The sequence below is a fragment of the Limulus polyphemus genome, unplaced genomic scaffold (genome assembly GCF_000517525.1).
Source record: "Limulus polyphemus unplaced genomic scaffold, Limulus_polyphemus-2.1.2 Scaffold1882, whole genome shotgun sequence".
In the NCBI taxonomy this organism is placed as follows: Eukaryota; Metazoa; Arthropoda; class Merostomata; order Xiphosura; family Limulidae; genus Limulus; species Limulus polyphemus.
Window position 1 is genome coordinate 38,129 of NW_013667492.1, and position 20,958 is coordinate 59,086.

Below are 20,958 nucleotides of genomic sequence, written 5' to 3' on the forward strand. Positions count from 1 at the left end.
TTACCAATTCTATTTCCTAATATATTATTCTGTCATTGAGGTTCTTTTCTACATCATTGAACTTGCCATTATAATTTTTCTGTACTTCCTCAATTTTTGTTGTTGTAATCATTCTGTTCAGTAGCTTCATCAATTTTGTTTTCAATCAGATATATTTTCTTTCTTAGTTCTTCTTTAAATATATTCCCATCCCTTACCATTTGATATTCTTTTAATTTTCTATAAATTTTTTCTTCATGTTCTAGCTTTGTCTCATTCTTCCAATCTTTGGTCCCTTTCTTGATCTTTTAATTTTCCATCCCATTATTTTATTTTTTTTTGTTCTCCTTTTAATTTTCTGTCTCTTTCTTCTTGACCCTCTTTTGTTTCATCAGCTCTAGTAAAGCTGCAACCTCATTTATGATCAGTTTGTCATACTAAATTTAGTTAAAGTTCTATATTCACCAAAATAATCCCACTTCTGATACAAATGTTGTTCTCTCATTGGTTGGGTCATTTTGAATTATATGTGAAGTCTAGGTTATGTAACAAAAATGAATTTATTTATTTCTTCTATAAAATTTTGCTAGTACAGTCTATATTCAATGGATAATTCAGAGTAACTAAATGGCAAAAAGGATATGATAACTATGACTGTCCAAGTAACTCACACTCATTTAATGTATATTTTTTTACTTCTTATTACTCATTACTTGATTTATAATGTACCCATGTACCAGATATTTCACAAAGCTTCTTGATCCTTAAAATTCATGAGTATTCTAGATATTGCATCATCATGAGTAGCAGCTTCCTCTAGCAAACAAATATCTAAAACAAAACATTTGAAATAAAGCTTAGAACAAAAAATCACACAACAATATTAGTAGCATAATAAGAAATATATTTTAATAAGGATTACAATGTGATTTACTATATGTATACACTTTTAACATGCTTATATTTTGCAATAAATTAGGTGTATAATTTCCTAGTAAATGCATATGTAACATTTCACTCCTTAATGTGTGTGTATATATATATATATATATATATATATATATATACATACATATATATATATGAGGCACACATGTCAAAACATTACATACTGTCTTCCTTAGCCTTACCATCTCTAGAAATCAATCACAAAAATAGAAAGGAAAAGCATGTAGGTCTTATTAAGGCCATTGAATAAGTTAATATGTTTTGTTCCTATTAAAGTTTATATTGATATGAGGATATTGTCAAATATATAGAAGTGCCTCTACATCAAATGTTCCAGATAAATTAATCAGAAAAAATGTTGAAAATAATAACAAATATTGAATCATGAGATCATTCCTTTCAAAGGATTTAAAATTTGGTTTCAGAGCTTGCATTACAAAATTATAAAAATATAAACAATTTCTATTTTGTAGTCATTTTTGAATTAACAGAGGTTAGTTAAAAGTAAAGTAAAACATGCTAAAAGTTACAATTTATCATCAAGATGTCGAGTCATGAACTGACTAGTTACAACAAGCAACAACTATTTTAAGTTGAAATCTTATATTTTTTGCTTTTTTATATAACTCTCATAATTTATAACTTTGAACTCAAGATAATACATTCTTTTGTTGGGCATACTAGCAAAAAAATTCATGTCTATTCATTAGCAAAAGGTATTTATGGTATTCTCACTATAAGATGTTAAGATCCTTTTAACTCTGTCGAAAGTAAAGTTTAGTTGAATATCTGAAAAGGATACATTAAATAAGACTATTTCTATATTTCCTATCTTAACAAATGAGTATTTATGTAAAAGTTAAGATAAATTTTTCTGATTTTTCATACTTCATTATTGATTATAGACTGCCAATAAATGGATGCCTATTATTAAATTCTGCATTAAATGTTTGTAAAGTTACTATATCAATAGCAATAATAAATGCTTAATTCTACAGACTGAAAGCTGTAGATGATTCTGAAGCAAGTTCATTGATGGTCATCCTTCCTAATGCAAGAAGCAGTTAGTCATTTCTGCTCACTAAAGCAACCACATCTCAAACAAAATTAACTGAATAATGACCATCAATATGGGTTTTCAATAACTAGCCAAGCATGTTTTGCTTAAACTTAGTAACTTATATGATTCCTGCCATACTTGGAAATGTTTTTAAATGGAGAAAATTCACTGAAACAGGCAATAAGTTTTTCTATTTATACAAAAACCTAATTGAGATAAGTTGTTAAATACTTTCTGTGTTGCTAAATGTTTTACCTATGGCTTTAATTTCATAAACATGAACAAAGCAGTAAAAAAATTAAATTGAAAATCAATGTAAAGCAGTAAGTATTTTTTCACCATTTTTGACTCCACTGGCTTCAAACATAAATTAAAATTACAAAACAATAACTCATTTTTTAAAGACTTGACGAGTGTTGAGGTTTTTTTGGGAATAACAATCTTGATGACTGATAGGTATTCCTTGGGGTTAGCCTTTCAACTCTCAAACAAATGTAAAACATATTACATGTCTAGCTATACATTATTGTCACTACAAAAAATCAAAAAATATGATCATTATTATTAAATGGTTGCACTTTTAAAAATTTTAAATCTATAATAGCAATTTCAAAATGTATATATAATATTCTAAATCTGTGAACAACTTATTCAATTCTTTATCAAAACATATCGTGCAACATATTTTAAAGATTATAATAAAACAGAAACTAACATTTATGTATCACTACTACTGGCCTGTCAGAAATATATAAAGAAATCATAATGAAAAACACTAAACCATATCTAACTCCCAAGAGAAGATCAATCAGTTCTATTGCCCACAACCATGTCAAGGACTTCAAAAATGTTACTGGACTAATAATAATGCATTACATAGCATATTCATACAAAATGAAACCAAATATTCTTATCCAACAAATAAAATATAAATTTTATAAAGCTTTGCAATGCCACTTCTTAATACAGAAAAAGTAAAAACTTGATGCTTAAATAACACAAACAATTAAGTACATATAATCATGAAATATTTACAGTTTACAGAGTAACAATCTTAATATTAACTAATAAAAAATCTTTAAAGTCAGAGAATACTGTCCATAAACTATGTCCTCAATTTAACACAACAAATTGTCCATCAACTTTGACCATTTGGCAAGTTTTATATCATACTTGATATACAACACACACTAATGTGTTCCTCATCAAACACAGAAAAACTGAAGAGCAGTATAGTACCTCCTGCCATGTATGCTACAGATGATATGGCATTATTAATGCCTTAAATGATTTCACCAAATGAACTTTACTTGCATAGATTGTTATGGTACTTACAAAACCCTCCTGTTGGAAGACTGTATGTCAGATAGCACTTCAGTACTCACTATACACCCACGTTACACCTCTAATTACATATTGTGCGACACAGAGTGCATTCAACCTGAATAGTAGTTATTCTGATGATGTGCACCAGCATCACCACTTGCAGTGACAAGACCTACAATGGGCAAGTATTTCCAAGCAAAGAGTAACTGTCATTATACAGCACAGTTGGTACTATAACAGTTTCAAACTGAGGACATAATTTGTGGAAACTAAATGTACATTTCTAAAAGCACCTTAAAATTATTTAAAACCATAAACAGTTGTTCACATTTTCACAAACACTCACAGAATATGTTAGGTGATAGATTTAATAACCATTTCTTATATTTCAAAAGTCATAACTCCCAATTGTTATTGTAAGATATATATATATCTTCTAATAAAAGTTACTACATTACTGCACTGTTCGTCTTGTAACAAGTAAAAATAAAAGCAAAAATGTAAGCACATAATGACGACTAGATTTCTGAAAAGTAAATTTGGTTATTTGTATAATGATTCTATTGACTATCAGAATATTTGCCCACTTTAAATACTGGAGCAAGTATTTTTCACTACAGAGAAAGGGGAAAATTAAAAAGAAAAAAAGTAAACTTGACTGCTTGTGAAAACACTCAACAACTATAAATGGGCCCATCCAGTGGCATACTTTATAGTCAAACTTATTAGATGCAATGATTTCATATTTCTACATATTCACACAAGGGCTACACAAGTTTTCTCCTTCACAAGTCTGAGAAGTTAAGAACACCAGTTGTTACAATATACAAAAACTGAGGCTCATATTCAAAAGTTGGTGTGTACATGTAAATGTTTATAAATTTCTACTAAACACACAACATAAATGTTATTTTTCACTTCCAGTTCAAATTAAAACAATAAACTTGCTCAATGTGCAAAGTCTACATGTGATTTTTGAGACAGCATTTGCTAAAATAACAGTAAAGACAGCAGTACATGATATAAAAACTAAACTGTCTCAATAAATCATATGTTTACAAGATATATATAACACAACATTACAGTTTAACAAACAAATAACTGACATAAAAACAAAATTCATTGCACTTTTTTTTCTATTAAAGCAGGTGAAGATGTCCAGGAAGACAATTTAAAAAGAGTTTCATCTCAACGTATAGGGTGGCATCAGCTATGCTAGTTGTTGACATAAGAATCACCCCATTTTTCATGCTGTATGTTAAAGAAATAAGAATTTATCATATACCATACCATACCACAGTTACTTAATTCAACAAGAGATAGCGATCTCATAACAAAGTGTCAAATACTTCTGGTGGTAAAACTTGTTAACTTTAATATATAATGCATGCATACATTTTGGAAAAGGAAAAGTCATTACCAAAAAATCCTGAGAAAAAAAAAAAGACAAATTATAATTTTTGATTGACACATATTTCACTCAAATATAGCATTATTACGTTTACAACACAACATTTAAACATTCTTCAAAAAAACAATATCCAGATTTAAAAATTCAGTGGTGGATTTGCCAAGACATTTCATATGAAACCATGGAATTACAGACAAAGTCTTTTAAAACTTTATCTCAGTAAGTTGGAAGAAGTACTTGCTATAAAGTAGGGCCAGATGTTTAAGTTCTGCTGAGTTTCTCTTTCACTTCTTTTGAGCATTTACACCAAAGACAGAATGACAAGTGCCAATACTGATTGCTTTTGTGAACTCCTTATTCCGATATTAAATTCTGTAAGTGTTTCATTACTTTTATACTAAACATAGTAAGCAATGTATTTTGTTTTTATACTAAGCAAGTTCATGTAGAATGTATAGCCAAAAATTCAATTGGTGAATAATTAATGACTTTTTCAATTTTAAACTCTATGATTCATCAACTGAAACCATCAGTCAATATCAACCAGTCAACTGGACAATTACCTTAGAAACTTTAAGTGCAACTAATAAAACACGCATAAAATATGTAGGAAAAGGTTAGTAAGGTATTGGAACTGATCAAATGTGTTAGATATGAGAAAGAGTTTGAAAAATAATCTTTCACATTTTGAACTAATTTATGGTGAATTGCCACATCATACTTTGAACTGACTATTTTTATTAATTCCTAAATTTTTCAAAACACAAAGACCCAGCTGAATAATTAAAAACACAAAAAATAAGTAAACTGAATTACATATACAAGTTACCTAGAGCTGATAACTTCAAGAGCCAGCAGCTGTTTCAGCTTGGTCTTCCAACTGCTTTTGTAGAACAGCCATTTCTTTCTTCAGTGCATTTAGGCATGTCTGAAGATTACTTAGAGGTCTAAGAATAAATCCAAAATCAAGTCATTATAGCTTACAGTTACAAGTGCTAATAGTATACATTAATTTCATGCTATAAGGAACTGTAAAAAGGTAACTAAAAATGTGCAACATGAACATTTGAAATTAATACACAGTATCTCCCAACTCTTAGTCTTGAGCACATGTTACTTTATAAATCCAAGCCACTGTTACACCAAACAAATATTAAGCTACACCCAAGTCAAGACAATAAATGGTTACTGGGTCTCTAGTATATTTTAATTGGTGTCTACCACATTTACCTGTTTGAGAGGAAACCTTGATAGAGAAATGATAAACAAGTATAAAGTAAGCTAGCTATTAGTTATATTCTGTAACATCAAATGGTGTCTATTGCACATCATTTCAAGACTTAAAACCAGATGTTAGCACAGTATAACACCAAGGAAAATACTGATACAGCAAGTAGTAGCACAATGTACTACCAGGTTTCAGCATGGTAAAATATGAAGTATTAACCCTTCAACTGCAGAATATGACGTTAGTGTAGACAACTGCAGTTGACATCATATGATGCAAGTATCTTGTGTGCAACATTTTGAATGGCCTGCCGAAAAATTTGCAAATCTTTCCCATGGGGTGGTAGACAGATTTACACAAACTGCAAATGAAGGGTTAATATTACATTACACAAGTATAAACTAGATGCAACACCCAGAATTGTCATAATACAACAATAAGTGTTAGAATGATACAAGCAAGCATACATATATAATAGCTAACATTAGTGCATTGCAACACCAAGAATATTAATACTATATAACACCAGCAGTTACCACAATGAAACATCAAGTAACAGCATGACAAATAAAAATTATCAGAATTAAACAATAAATAACATGATATAACAACAAGAATTATAAGGATGAAACATCAAGTGTTAACATCATACAACATCAAGAATTACAACAATTAAATGCTATGTAATAAAATCACAAACCATCAAACATTATCACAATAAAACTCTAAATACCATGATAAGCAAGACCAAATATCACAATTAAAAAACAGTATAAAGAACAAGAATTATTATGAAGAAATAGTGAATAATATGAAAAAACACAATGGATTATCAAAATGAAACACGAAGTAACAATATGATAAAACATATAAATACCGTGTATTAATATCATAACACCAAATATTTTCAAAATGAAACAAATAATAACATGACACAATATAGTGAAATTCCAAGTATTGCCATCATAACACAGAAAATTATCACAATGAAAACATCCAACATGATACAACACTTCACCCAGCATTTAATGACACAAACAGGATTACCTGCTTTCAGGAAGAACAGCACTCTGCTGCAACAGGGTTGTAATAAAGGTATCATCATAAGGAGGTGGAGATGCTGGAGGAGGAATGTCTAGAATGCTAGTATCTTTGGCTTGACCATTTTCTGAAGAACCAACTTTACACATCAAGAGTTGACTTTGGAGTTCCTATGTTTATTCAAAGCCAAGCATTACGATTCGTAATAAGAGCCAGCTCAAGAGGTAAAAGTACATACTAATTTACACAAATCACTAAGTTAAAGGCTAAGAACTGTAGAAAACAAATCAGTTTTAACTTTATATAAACTTATTGACAAATGGTAAAAGCATGGAAAATTGTATCAAGTTTCAATATACTCTATCCTTTACTGCTTCCACTAGAACCTAGATGGTAAGAAGACTGTCATGGAACATCACCAAGTAATCTTAATTAGGATTGGAGGTAAACACAAAAGAATATCATGAACACTTAAATAATAAGTTTTAAATCTTATAATGTCTCTATACATACGTTGTTAAATTTACCTTGGATTTAAGCTTAATATTTCTTATTTTATCTCTTTATAGAACCCTTTAGAATGGATGAGCACTAGTCTTGAGTTAAAGACCTTGTTGGCAGCAGTGTGAAGCATACACAGAGTATAGTTCAGATGCTATTATGTTCTTCTTAATGGAAAGCCATATAGGGCCAGTATAGAAAGATTTCTCAAAAATCATTATAAGTTATTGTGATGTAATGACACACAAAACACTGATGTGTACATCACACTTAGTTAGCATAAGGCATTATGTACCATAATAATAACAAAATTATTCTTTATTGATATGATGGTAAACATTGTAAAATGTATTTCTTACATACTTTGTTTCGATCCATAGTGGACTTCAAGGCACTCCTAAGCTCTGTTAACTTGGTTTGATAGCTAAACTTCTCTTTACGAGTGTTGGCAAGTTCAACTTTCACATCTTCAGTTTCTTTCTGCACATGCTACAGAAACAAATTAATTGCCTAAATAAAATATTCAAAAACAATTCAACTCATACATAAAAAAATCTTTTGAGGGTCTTAAATGGTCACTCAAATAATTGTTTCATAGACAGTTTAGAGGTCACTTAGTGAAAAATAGTGAAATTAGTTAGCATTAGAAAAAACATTACATATATCAACTAATTTTCAAGCTAAAGAAATTATCTGATAAATATTTTCGTCAAATAAATAAATAAGGAACAAGAATAAAAAACACAACAAAAACTTGAATTATGAAACTTTATTTATGAAAGGCCTGATGAGATAATATACATAAAGGACAAATACTAGCACATATTTAAATTAAAAATACGAACCCACATTGAGACTGTTTTCTTTGTTCATTCTTTTACAAATTGAAACTTGTCTATAATATGCTAAAATCTAGTGTATTATCATTGTGTTAAGCTACTTCAAAACCACTATAAACTCACCTGTAACTGCTGATTAAGATTTTCCAGCTCCCCCTTGTGGCTTGTCTCTGCAGCACAGAGCTGTTCTTTTATAGCTGCTAATTCCTGAGTTTTCTCCTTCAAGTGCCAGCTCAGTGTCTGATATGAAAATGAAATAATAAGAATATGGAAGCTTCAAGAAGAATTGTTGCACAATTTACCCAAGACATTAGCATTTAACAACTCTTAATAATTTGTGGTTACCAGATAGTTGGTTTTAATTGTGATTGTGATTGTAGTAAATAATTTTGTTTCCAAATAATTTATTCAATAATTGAAATGTGAGTTCTAGATAAATGTCATTTTTGGTTTGATTTTATGACACTGCATTGTGTTTAAGTTCTTTATATGTGGCAAAAGCAGAAGTACTGTTTCCAAACTTTCTAATTCATATTACATCTAGGGATATACAAGGCAAGTGAACAAGGGCAACTACTTTTCCTGTAGGACAAGTAATCTTTTGTTTGTTTGTCGTTAATAACAAAGCTACACAAATGACTATATGTGCTCTGTTCACTGTGGATATTGAAACCTGATTTTTAGCATTATAAGACCACTGACTTACAGCTGAGCCATCAGCAGGCAGCAAGTAATCTATAAAGTTAAGCTAACATCAAGTTTTGCCACGGTGAACAAAGAGTAAACTCTTCCTCTTTTTTAAAAAGCAAAAATGTCTTAAGAGATATATAGTTAACAGGCATTTATTTTTCATCTTATATGTGAAAAATGTATGTGTAAAGCATCTAGTGTGACAAAGTATTGATCCAACAACAATAAAAAAACTTGAATTTCCTAAAGACAGGAAAAGAAATGTGTGGAAATTTTTCTGTTGTATAGAAAGAATTGAAACAAAAGTATTATATTTTGAAAAAGAATACATTAATATATAAACTCAGAGCACTAATAAAATATTATTCATTTCCTATTTTGCATATAGAGTAAGGTGATTTCATGTGCATGTACGAATTGTTCAGTTGGCCAATACCATGCCTTTTTCCATTGTTAAAAAATTTATATTTGCTTAAATTAATTTTTATTTTACCACATGTCCACAAACCTGTTGACTGGCAATGAAATAGCTAAAGTCTTTACTGTGACCATATGACTCAAACTTGTTTACACAAATCACGTTTCATGATATTATTTAATACTATAAAAACCATAATAGCAAACAAATAGGTCATACTCGTACATGAATTTCATTTATTGTAGAACACGGCATTATAAATTAAGTAACATAACATTCTTTTTTTTTAATAAATGGTAACCTGATATAAATGCCTTATTGCATTTCATTGGCCCATAAAAATAACTTATAAGGGCAAAATTTAAAGTGTTATAGCAAATAACAAACTAAAGAGAAAGTTTGTATAAAAGCACAATTATGTCATGGCAACTCTAAAGCTGCCACAAATCCTTGTTACAAATTAGACCATGGTTATATATGCTTTTAGTTTTAAGAAAAAATAGACTTCAGATATTTAATTTTAAAGGTATTTTATCTTGCATATAACGTAACTCATAAAAGAAGAACTGAAAACAGCATTTTTTCACAATGCAAGATAAGTATTGATTGCAGTGAGTAACATTTGCTGCTGATAAATTTTTAAGCAACAAAATTTGTGACTCATTTTTTGGAAACTGTAACACATCCTTTAAAGATTACATTCCACTTGAAATTGTTTTGTCAGAGTCTTACCAATTTTGAGAGAACGTTTAACTATGATATCTTTAGAACATAAAAAATTTGCTCTTTCTTTTTTCATCAAGAAAAGAAGTCATTACTCCCATGATTATATATTTCAAAAATATCTGTTATTGCAAACTTTAAAAGAGTTCTGAAAATAAATAAATAAAGGGTTTGGTTATTTTGACTATTCTTTACAAAAACAAAGAAGATATTTTATATGTGTATAAAAACAGTATAATTATAGTTAAATATAAAAAACACAGGTTTGCCCAGAACAAATATGCAAAATGAACAATACAAGTTGATCGTAAAAACATTTTAAAACAAAATATTGACAGAAACTAAGAACACACAAAAAAAAAATTTTGACTTTCTTTATGTTTCTCTCTTGCAGCATTTATTGATATTTTATCTAATCTTGACACTATGTATTTTGTTTTTAGTGTGAGTATAATTGTTTTATTCACTTGCCTTGAACAAAATCCAATACTTTAGAATTTTAAGTGTAAATTGTTTGTCTACCTAATAAGTAATTTTCTTGGCTATATGTTTTGAGTTCAGATATGTATGATGTGTTATTCTTATTGAATAATGTACTGAACATCAATTAATTTTGATACTAATAAAGTGCAAATAAAGAGAAGGATAACCTTCATCTGGTCAGCAACAGCAGGGTCTCGAGCTGCATGTTCCTCCATCTCTTGTTTTAACTGTTTAACTTCAGTTTGTGTTTTTTTATAATCTGTTTGTAGGGTCTCCATTTCTGCTCGATGTTTCAATTCAGCCTGATGTTTAACATTCAACTCTGACTGTAATGTTAAAACCTCCAATCGGCGGGAATCTGCTATCTGGTTGGCTTGTGCTAAGTTTGACTTTAAACTTGTAATGTTTCTTTTAAGCTGGCTATTTTCTCGTTTGTCTTGGAAGATCTGAAATAAAAAAGCATAACATGTTATTTGCTGTAAATGCTAAATATTATAATAGTAAATATAATGATAGAATAGTAAAGTTACATTACTTTGTTTCTGTAATGTCACATATGTACAGACGTGTATAGAAATAAAACAAAATACTGAGTGACAATCAGCCCTTGAGCATTAATAGATTTTATAATCATGCCCCAGTTAAATGTCTTATACCTGTAAGGTTACATATTGACTCTGGCTCAGCTTTCCATAATTTTTTACTGTGTAGATTTTGGCATTTACAGCTATGATAAATTTTGCTTTTGGACCAATGATTTCATGTATACAAAAATGTAAATTGGGTTTAGACTCAGCCTTGTAACATCTTTTATTTCGGGTATAATAATATTTCAAAAAGTGAAACAAGTTTTCATTTATTGATACCCTAATTGCAATCACACATTCAAAAATAATATAAAAAACCTACTAAACATTTCTGGTTTTCCCCCTAATGAATGAAGGTTTATTTTGGCTTACTGGATATTTTTGGCTGTGGAGTATTTACTTTTATGAATGTACATACCTTCTCATTATTACTGATTTAATATTAAACACTATTTATATGAAAATAAACCAACAGAAAAAGTACTGTCTTCAATATTACACTATTAAAAACAACAAACTGCTGCTATTTATCTAATAGAAATTAAACATATCTACAAACATCCTCACTTGTCGTCTTAACTCTTTTGTAACAGTCTTTTCTTTGGTGAGTTCTTGTTCCAGTGTGGATAACTTGTCTTTGTTTTTGACAGCATCATCCTTGTAGGACTGCTCAACTGTCTTCAACTGATGATTAAGTTCTGTTAGTTCAGACTGTTTTTCCAATAGCTGGGCTTCCAACCCTGTCACATGCTGTTTGACTGTGGCTAAACTTTCTGTTGATAATGTTAATAAACATCTTTCTGTGAGAAACATGTAATCTGACATCACAGGTTTTGTCTACTTTAAACTAGATATTGTTTTAAAGATTAATGCTCAACATTCTTAGAAGGTTTAAAGTTCAACACTATGATATCAATAATAATTAAACATTTGACAAATGTACTTATTGCCATAATAAGTATGTACAACATTATTCAACTGTTTGGATTAAAACAATTCATTCTGTTCTCTTCATACGAATACAAAATGAACAAACTGTATGTAAAAGATTTTAAACAAAACAATTCTCCTATTTTCAACATTAAAGAACTTACAAAGAAATATTTGTTTACTTGAGCATTAACTCCTCCAAAACTCAGTAATTTGTATAAGTATTGTACTAATATTTATCAAAATATGATTTTTTTTGTCACAGTACCAAATAAAACAATAGAAGTTTTGAGTATTACTTCACTTACCTGCTAATCGTCCTTTATCCTTCTCCAGTTTAAGAATAAACTCTTGCCTTTGCTCTGCAGTGAGCCTGCATTCTTCTGCTTTTTTATGCAGAACTTTCAGCTCTTGTTCTAAATAATCAATCCTTTTCTTGTGCTCCTCAAGTTGCATTGAGTCACCTTTACATTTTAGCTGCTCATTTTCCTTGTTTCTAAGATTTTCATTTGCTAGAAACTGTTCATACACATCATCCTCTGTTTGCTGTTCAGCCTCAACAGTATAAACTTGGATTCTCTGAAGATCTTGTTCAACTTTCTTTTTGGCTTTCATTGACTCTTTTAGCTTTCTTGTTAATAGCTTGATGTTGGACTCATACATCCTTTGCCTTTTTTTAAATTCCTTTTCAGTTGTTTCAAGGGCTTCACTGAGTTGCTGAAGCTTCAACTTGTAAGTTTCTTCAACATTCATGGTTGGATCAGGCACTCCATGCTTGGCTTTGGTAATATATGAATAAGTGTCAATATCATCTTGGCCTCCTTTAAAATTATCTATCACTGTAGTCAATTGGTAATTCTGATCTTTTAGCAAACTGATTGTTTCTTCATTGGAATGAGACAACTTTGTAATTTCTGAAATATGTTTCTTCAAACCATCTCTTTCTTCTGTAAGCTTAGAAGAAGATTTCTGGATCTGTAGTAGTTCCTTTTTGGTTGCTTCCAGCACAGCTTCTAATTCGTTTTTCTGGCACTGAATATCTTGCAACATAATCTCTGTATTTTTATTTTCAGTAGTGGACTTGAACTCAAACTCTTGCTTTTGCTGAAGAAGTTTTGCTTCAGCCTTCTGGAGAGAGTCTTCAATGTGATTCTTTTCTTTTTGCAATTGTTCAACAAGAGCAGCCTTGGCCACTAACTCTGTCCTCATCTGTTTGAAAGTACCCTCAACACAATTCAAGTTGTCTTTTAGATTCCAAAGAGTCTCATTTACTGCCTTTTTTTCCTCATTAGCAGCTGCAAGAGCTATTTCAACTGCAGTTTTCTCTCCTTTCAGTGTCATAATCTGTTCTTCAAGGGTAGACAACTTAAGTTCTGCAAGCTTCAACTTTTGGTCTGAATCTTTTAGCTGCTGTTCCAGCCACTGGGAGGAGAGGTCCTTTTCATTAATGGTTTTTTGGTAAAGTACCAGTTGTTTTAATAATTCTGCTTGATCTTTTTCACATTTCTGTATCATTTCTTCCTTAGAAGTAATATCCTTTTTGGCTACACTAAGTTGATGTTCCAGTTCAGAAATGGTAAAATTAAGGTTGTTAAGATTAGACTGCTCTTCTTCTAACTTCTTCATTCTTATTGTAAGACTTTCTTCAGCTGCTCCTCTGTCCTTCTGAATCTGTTGAAAAAGTGATTCTCTCTCCATCATATCCATTTCAATGGTCTCAAGGTGTTTCATCAAGATTTCCTTCTCTTTGACTGCTTTCTGTTGAGTTTCTGTCAACTGCTGTTTCAATTGCTTGTTTTCAATCTTCAACTCTTCCAGGACTTTATTGGAAAAAACTTTCTCAGCCTGAGTCTTAATAAGATCTTGGTGAATATTATTTCGATTCTCTTGAACTGAACTGAGTTGTTGTTGGTACCACTCTTTTGATTTCCTTAGGGTTTCCATTTCTCCTTTTACACTCTTTATATCATTTTCAAGTTGAACTTTTCTTTGCAACAAAGTCAACACTTCAACATGTAACTCAGCTATTTTCTTCTTTAGCCCTTCAACTGCTCCATCTTTTGACTCTATATCAACCTTAGTCTCTTCCAAATTAACTTTCAGTTTTGCTTTTTCTATCTGAGATTCAGAGAGATCTTCTTTTAAACCTTTTATCTCAGCAATCTTAGAGTCAATGACATTTTGATACTCAGCTATAACATTACTCCAACCTCTATGTTCCTTGCTTATTCTTTCAAATTCTGCCATCAGTTCTAGCTTTTCTTTGTTTAAAACTTCTTTATCTTCTAGCTCTGCTTTTATACTGCTTTCTAATGTTGCTACTGATTCTTTAAGTTGCATTTTGTCCTTCATAACAGATTCTATTTCACTTCTCAAAGTATGAACTTGACCTTGAAAGTTAGCATTCTGACAAAGAATTTCAAAATACTCCAAGTTATCAGTTTCAGTTGCCTGGTCTTGAAGCTGGGAAGATGGTTGTTTTTCAACTGCTAATGGTTGTTGTTCTAACTGTTGAATTCTGTCAAAAGAAGAATTTTCATCTTGGTGATTTCCTGAAGAGAACTTTGAATGAGGAGATGGAACATTGATAAGTAATTTTTTAATATAAAACATTTCTTCTTCAATGCCTGTAACACTAGAAAAGTTTGATTCTGTTTCAAATGATTCTGAACACATTGAATTCGAGTCTCCTTTGTCAGACCCAGGTTTCATTATATTGTTTTTTGTGGTTGGTTCCTTCAAAGGGTTTTCTGAGAAATCTGTAACTTCCGAAGGCTGACCCATTCTTTCTTTTTCAAGCCTATCCAGCAACTCCTCAGGAACATATTTCCTTCCAATATGTGTACCAGCCATCTCAATTTTGGCCCCTTTACGTGATTCAATACTTCCAATACTGCTCTGGCTACTATGCCTGCTTCTAGAAAATATTGCTTCAGCACTCTTACAAAGACTTTTTTTTGGAGTACTTGAAACAGATGATGAAGAAGGATTCTCTGCACCTGAGGAGGAACTTGAATTGAAAAACCCAACTTTCTTTTCAAAAGTTGTTGTTATAGCTTCTCGGGGATAACGAATTAATTCATTAAAAATAACACCATCAGGTATTTTCCGCTGATTCACTCCTTTATTAGGTATTTGTTTTTCATTCTCAAAGTCTATTGAAAATTTTTTGGAAGACTTCTCTGTCATCATTGTACAACCATCAGAAACTGAAGAACTGGAGGCAGACTGGTTAAGTCGTGCTTTGGTGGAAGCTACAATCTGTGCAACAACTTCAGGGGCTACTGGTTTTACACTAGCATTTCCTAATGTAAATAATGTTTAAATAATATATTTTATTTCAATGTAAATATAACACACACACAAAAAATCAACTTTGACATAAACAATTGGCATTAAATCTATCAACTAATTATCTTCTCATCTTACCTGTGAATAAAACACAAATCTGGGGACAATTTCAAGCTAAATACAGTATATAAAATCAAAACACAAGATGAATAATTACAGAAATGTGTGATTATATATATATATATATATATATATATATATATACAGTGATCCCAGGTTATAACACCGTCACTTATTACTATGGATTTGGATAAACTACAAGTCTTCCTTCCTCCTACATCCTACATTGGAACCTTTCGCTGTGGGTTATCCTTGGGGATTAAGAACTCATGGAAAACATGATCAAACAGTGGGTTGATACTGAAAATGAAGAATCAGTATGCCATGTATTGACTTATGAAAACATTGTTGAATGTGCCATCAGGAAAAAGGGGACCAAGTGTAGTGACCAAGAGTTGGAGAATCAAGATGAGAAGCCTGCCAATCTGCCAACTCCTCAGGAAGCATTAAGCAAATCAGAAACTGTAAAGACATGGCTAGAGACACAACAGGATATTGAGCCAGTGAAATGTTTGCAGTTAAGTTCTCTGAAAAAAAATGATCTTGCACAAAAAATTCTTTGGTAAAAAATAACAAAAAATTACTGACTTTTTAAGAAAATGATTCAACTAAATAAATTCCATGTACTGACTTTATATTGATGTCAATACATATTTTTTGTATTTTGTTGTTTGTAGCAATTAAAGAAAATTAAAAAAACAAAAAGTTGTAAGTACATTCTGTATTAGGTAATTTGACCATTTCCTCGGTTATACTGCAGGAGGTCTTATAACAAGGGTCACTTTGCCTCCCCCAAATCCCAAGTTATAAACCGGAAAGCACTGCATATATACACCACCACTTCTCAAATATTATGTACATTTAACAGTTAAGGTTTTTTCATTTTTTGAAAAAAAAACAAAAACCAACAACATACAAGCTGATTTGAATCCTCATATAGCTATGTTGAAATAAGCCTAACTAAATAGCAATTTGAAAATATAATACCTAAGAATTATGATAAATTTTGAAATCCTTATTATGAAGATTGTAATTATGCAATATCACTTTGGTATACTTACCAATCACAGATTGTTGTAAGGCTAGAGCTTCAGATGTGTTTGTCATAGCTTTAAATGGAGATGGAAAGAATATTTCCTTAAATTCTTTTGAATCATTATCATCTTGCAAAGAAGGTGGAGACAAATTTATTTCTTTATGGTATGCCTCCAAGGCTTTGGCACGAAGCTCTGGATTGTGTTCATTAAGGTACTGAGCAACCTGAGAGCAGTAATGTAACATTAGTGAATCAAAATTATTTGGAATAGTAAACCAATTATACATTATGAATGCTACAAAAACCTGTTTTAAGTAGAAATAATGCAGGTAACAGTGCTACTTCTAATGATAAAGTATCCATTCTTCATATCTAATACTATGTAAAATCTTCATATTTGTCTGTTAATTATTGTATATTACAACGTTACCTTTGTCATGTTTTTATTACACGTGTAACAGTTTATCAAGTTTTTTTTAGTGCAAGTAATTTGGGTGTTTAACTTAATCAAATTTTCATAAACATCAAATAAGTAAAATAATAAAATAATGCTAATAATACATACTGGGTTAGATATATATGGATAATTTACAACAGCAGCCTGATATCCATAACAATAAAGTATGTCTTCATCATCATCTATCATTTTGGAAGCTTCACTGTTGGCTTGTTTATTTTGATCCTCATTTGGAATAGCTTTATCATCAACCTCACTATCTTGATCTTCTGGAGGAGTGGGTGAGTTACCTGGTGTCAATTTCAAGTCTGGTCGATAGGTGTAAGATGACTTTCGACTCTTTCTTATATGGTTTGTTTTTTCTGTAAATGTACAAACTCAAATTTTAAAATCAACATTTCAAACTTCACAAACATAATAAATGTCTGAAATTATAACAAACAAAAAACAGATATGTTACTAGAATATAATAAAAAGATGCAAGTTTCTTTTAAAATAAGGTACAAGTTTACAAGAAAAAATGAAATATAAAAACAATAAAATCATATTTACTTCTGTTTACGTCAGTATCATTTGACGTAATGAATCGATGTGAGGAGTACATGTTCTGTGAAACAACAGGCAATTCATCTATGTGTTGACAGCTGTCCATTGTAAAATCTGTATATGGATCAACCACACTGTCAAAAGACCTTACACTCTGTTCATGATGAGGGTGAGTCCCTGCTTCAAAGTTTACCTGTTCAACTGCCAACTGTACTGTAGCCATCAGCACAGGAAACTTTATCCTTTTCAGGATTTTTTTCTCCAGTAAGGCAAAAATAACTCAACATGATATTGTGATTGTGCATATAGTATGGTAACCAGACATCCTTACTATAAGATTCCAGAAATCTAAAGGAAAAAAAAAAAGTGATCTGGAGGATCTTCAGTGAAACTTTTGAAAAATTTAAAACAGTATCATGGAATAATTAGAACCATTTTCTTGGAAGTTAAAACATATTTCAACCATTACAAATGTTTTATTATTTCAATAAATCTGTCTGATTAAGGTTACCACTCATCTGAAAAAATACAAAAAAAACACTAACATCTTCATTCTTAAGTACAAAATTAGTTTTTAAACATTACGATCAAACGTGTAAAAAAAAATTAACCTTTTCTTTTATGTGAAACTATACTTTTGATAATTATTAACTAAATCCACATTTATGTTGAGATAAAAATATCACTTCTAAAAAGTGAAAATTTTAAGATATATATATATACAAGTAAAGAAAAACTTTTCAAAAAAGGAAGTAAATGTATAGATGGCTGATATCAATCCTTCAAAAACAATGCAAACAATATAGTAGCAATGGAATTTGCATCATCCCTACATAACAGCACAGGCACACAGTGTAGTTGAATATTAACAGACAAAAATAGGATAAATTAAACTCAATTGTGATTGAATAGTAATATATATTGCTATATGTTAATTATTGCCTGTGCTATTATGTAGGGATGGTGCAAATGTCATCTCTACTATCTTGTTTTTGAATGATTGATATTAGCCATCCCTACATTTACTTCATTTTTTTGAAAATTTTTATTTCCTTTACTTGTTTTTTAATACAGTGCTTCAATAGACATGGGAACATTGTATTTATAACCAAGTTCTAAATACAACGAAGTTCCAATTGTAATATTTATTGCTTATTGGCTGGTAATTTGTGTTTCACCCTGTTCTTTAGCTTTTTAAAGGAACACCACATTCCTGTAAAGAAAGCTAACTTAATGACAACATTGTTTACACTAGAATTAAGATTTCTTAAATTACTATAAGTTATTAATAATAATTGAAAAAATGGATTCTCTATTTGAAACTATGTCACCTCAGTGAATTTGGATTACCCAATTTTTTTGGTTTTTAAGTTATTACGTAATAAAAAGAAGCAGAAGAAAGAACAAGAAATTCAAACTTTTTGCTATGATATTTGCAGACATTCCCAGAACTTGTGACTCAATTATTACACAGATATGGTTATAAAAGGAAACCATGTATAGTATTGTAAAGTTCTGATGATCTATTGAGGAGATATTTAAAATACCATTTTGATGACCAATCAGAGCCATCCCTATATAGACAGTGCTGCCACCTGCCTGATATATTGTGATGAATTAGGTTATCACTATTTCTTCCTTCAGATACACAATTATTACATATCACATCATATACACCTATTACTTTTCACACACACCTTCTATTAACAGCAATTTCCAAATTTCCTACTTACATTTTGTGCCATTATTTTGTCTAAGTTTAAACTACTCTATATGATGTAACTTCCTGATGGGCTTCTAACAGTGTTATGTTAATTATTGTAAACATGTGACATCTATGTATGTTGAGCTATGGTACCTAAAAACTTCACTTCCAGTTTAAATAAGAGTGATTAGTGGCTTTTCGTTACTATGATATTTGCAGGCAGTACCATGTACATTGTAATCTACTGATTTGCCACTCAGCATGTGAATGTCACTTGCCTCTCTCAGGTAACTCATCTTCATGTGCTAATAAACAGTTCACAGGATTACTCATTCATGTTTTGTTTTACTGAGCTAGAGAAGGCTATTGTCAACAGTTTAGTCATTTTTTTTTTCATACAACACCCCACACTGCCAACTCTTGGACTACTCTTTTATCAATGAATAGGGGGATTGACTGTCATATTACAGTATCTCTATGGCTCAAAGAGTGAGCATGTTCAGTGATGGGGATTCAAACCCATGACCCGCAGATTTGAGTCAAACACTCTAACCACCAGACTATCTAGTCATAAAGAATATTGAATAAGATTTTCACCAAATATACACAGGTCTCTAAAGATAAGGACTTGGAAAAACTTTCACATTAATGATGTGTATTGTAACATCACACTAGAACAGGATTCCCTGATTAAGGGTTTTGTGTGAAAGTATAGAAATTATTGTTTATTTCACAGAAATGTGTACATGTAATTCTATAGCTATAAATTAAAAACAAAATAACTTTACAGTAAAGTTAACATTTCCCTTACATGAAAATATATTTCCCATAGATACTTGCTTCCAAACAAAGAATAGCTGGAATCCAGCATTGAAATGGAGAAGAAGCCTATGCAAACATTAAACTTGGATAAGCTCCCTTCCAAAAGTGTCTGAAGCAAAGCCCATGGGAAGCGGCACCTGATGGTAGGAGCTCCATAGGGACATACTTGTGGGAGACTACATGTCATCTCGACCACGTTATATTCTTTGCTTGGAAGGGAACAGAGGGAAAAGCAAAAGAGCGTTATATTCTTTGCTTGGAAGGGAACAGAGGGAAAAGCGAAAGAGCGTCAAGTATCGCAGGGATGGGTGGATTTTGACCAAAACTAATTGAGTACCCACACATAAATGGCCAGCAAGCCAAAAATTGTAACATGGTTAGGTTGTGATCAGACCATACAGTATGTCACACGTTGACTCAACTGGACAGATTTTCCCTGCAAGAGGAGGGCAAACTAGCTGTTTGAGAGATGAACCACACTACACAGACAGTGTCACCACTGCCCTACTTCCCATTAGTGCTGTGCACAATTAATGAAGAATTCTCCAGGGTCTACCACCTCAGTGGCTAGGAACTGGTACATGGCAAGGGTCTCCCATGCTCAAGTTAAAGAAGGGAGGAACCCAGAGAAGTGCCCTAATACCTATTAAATGCATGCTGGAAAGATATTTTAAAAGTTGGCAAACACAAGCCAAAGAAATGATGGCTTTTTCCATGATAGTCCATGGGATAGTACAGTCTCGACTGGGCAAATGAGTAAACTGTAATACCACAACGATATCTCTAGTGATTTTGCAGAACACTCCATTTCAACAGT

General features: G+C 31.1%; 1 protein-coding gene across 2 annotated transcripts in view; it reads right to left on the bottom strand.

The window, feature by feature from the left end:
• Positions 1-587: 587 nt before the first annotated feature.
• Positions 588-20,958, bottom strand: part of LOC106465242 (golgin subfamily A member 3-like) — a 38,952-nt gene continuing 18,581 nt past the window's right edge. For both annotated transcript variants that reach the window (XM_013925449.2, XM_022393114.1), the window contains exons 2-12: positions 17,621-17,962; positions 17,177-17,430; positions 16,637-16,835; positions 12,473-15,469; positions 11,802-12,007; positions 10,815-11,093; positions 8,457-8,573; positions 7,858-7,983; positions 7,000-7,163; positions 5,554-5,671; positions 588-4,564 (exon numbers count right to left, since the gene is read on the bottom strand). In XM_013925449.2, the coding sequence (XP_013780903.2) occupies positions 5,569-5,671; positions 7,000-7,163; positions 7,858-7,983; positions 8,457-8,573; positions 10,815-11,093; positions 11,802-12,007; positions 12,473-15,469; positions 16,637-16,835; positions 17,177-17,430; positions 17,621-17,837 (4,662 nt within the window). In that variant the 5' untranslated portion in view covers positions 17,838-17,962 and the 3' untranslated portion in view covers positions 588-4,564; positions 5,554-5,568. The remainder of the gene's footprint in view (positions 4,565-5,553; positions 5,672-6,999; positions 7,164-7,857; positions 7,984-8,456; positions 8,574-10,814; positions 11,094-11,801; positions 12,008-12,472; positions 15,470-16,636; positions 16,836-17,176; positions 17,431-17,620; positions 17,963-20,958) is intronic.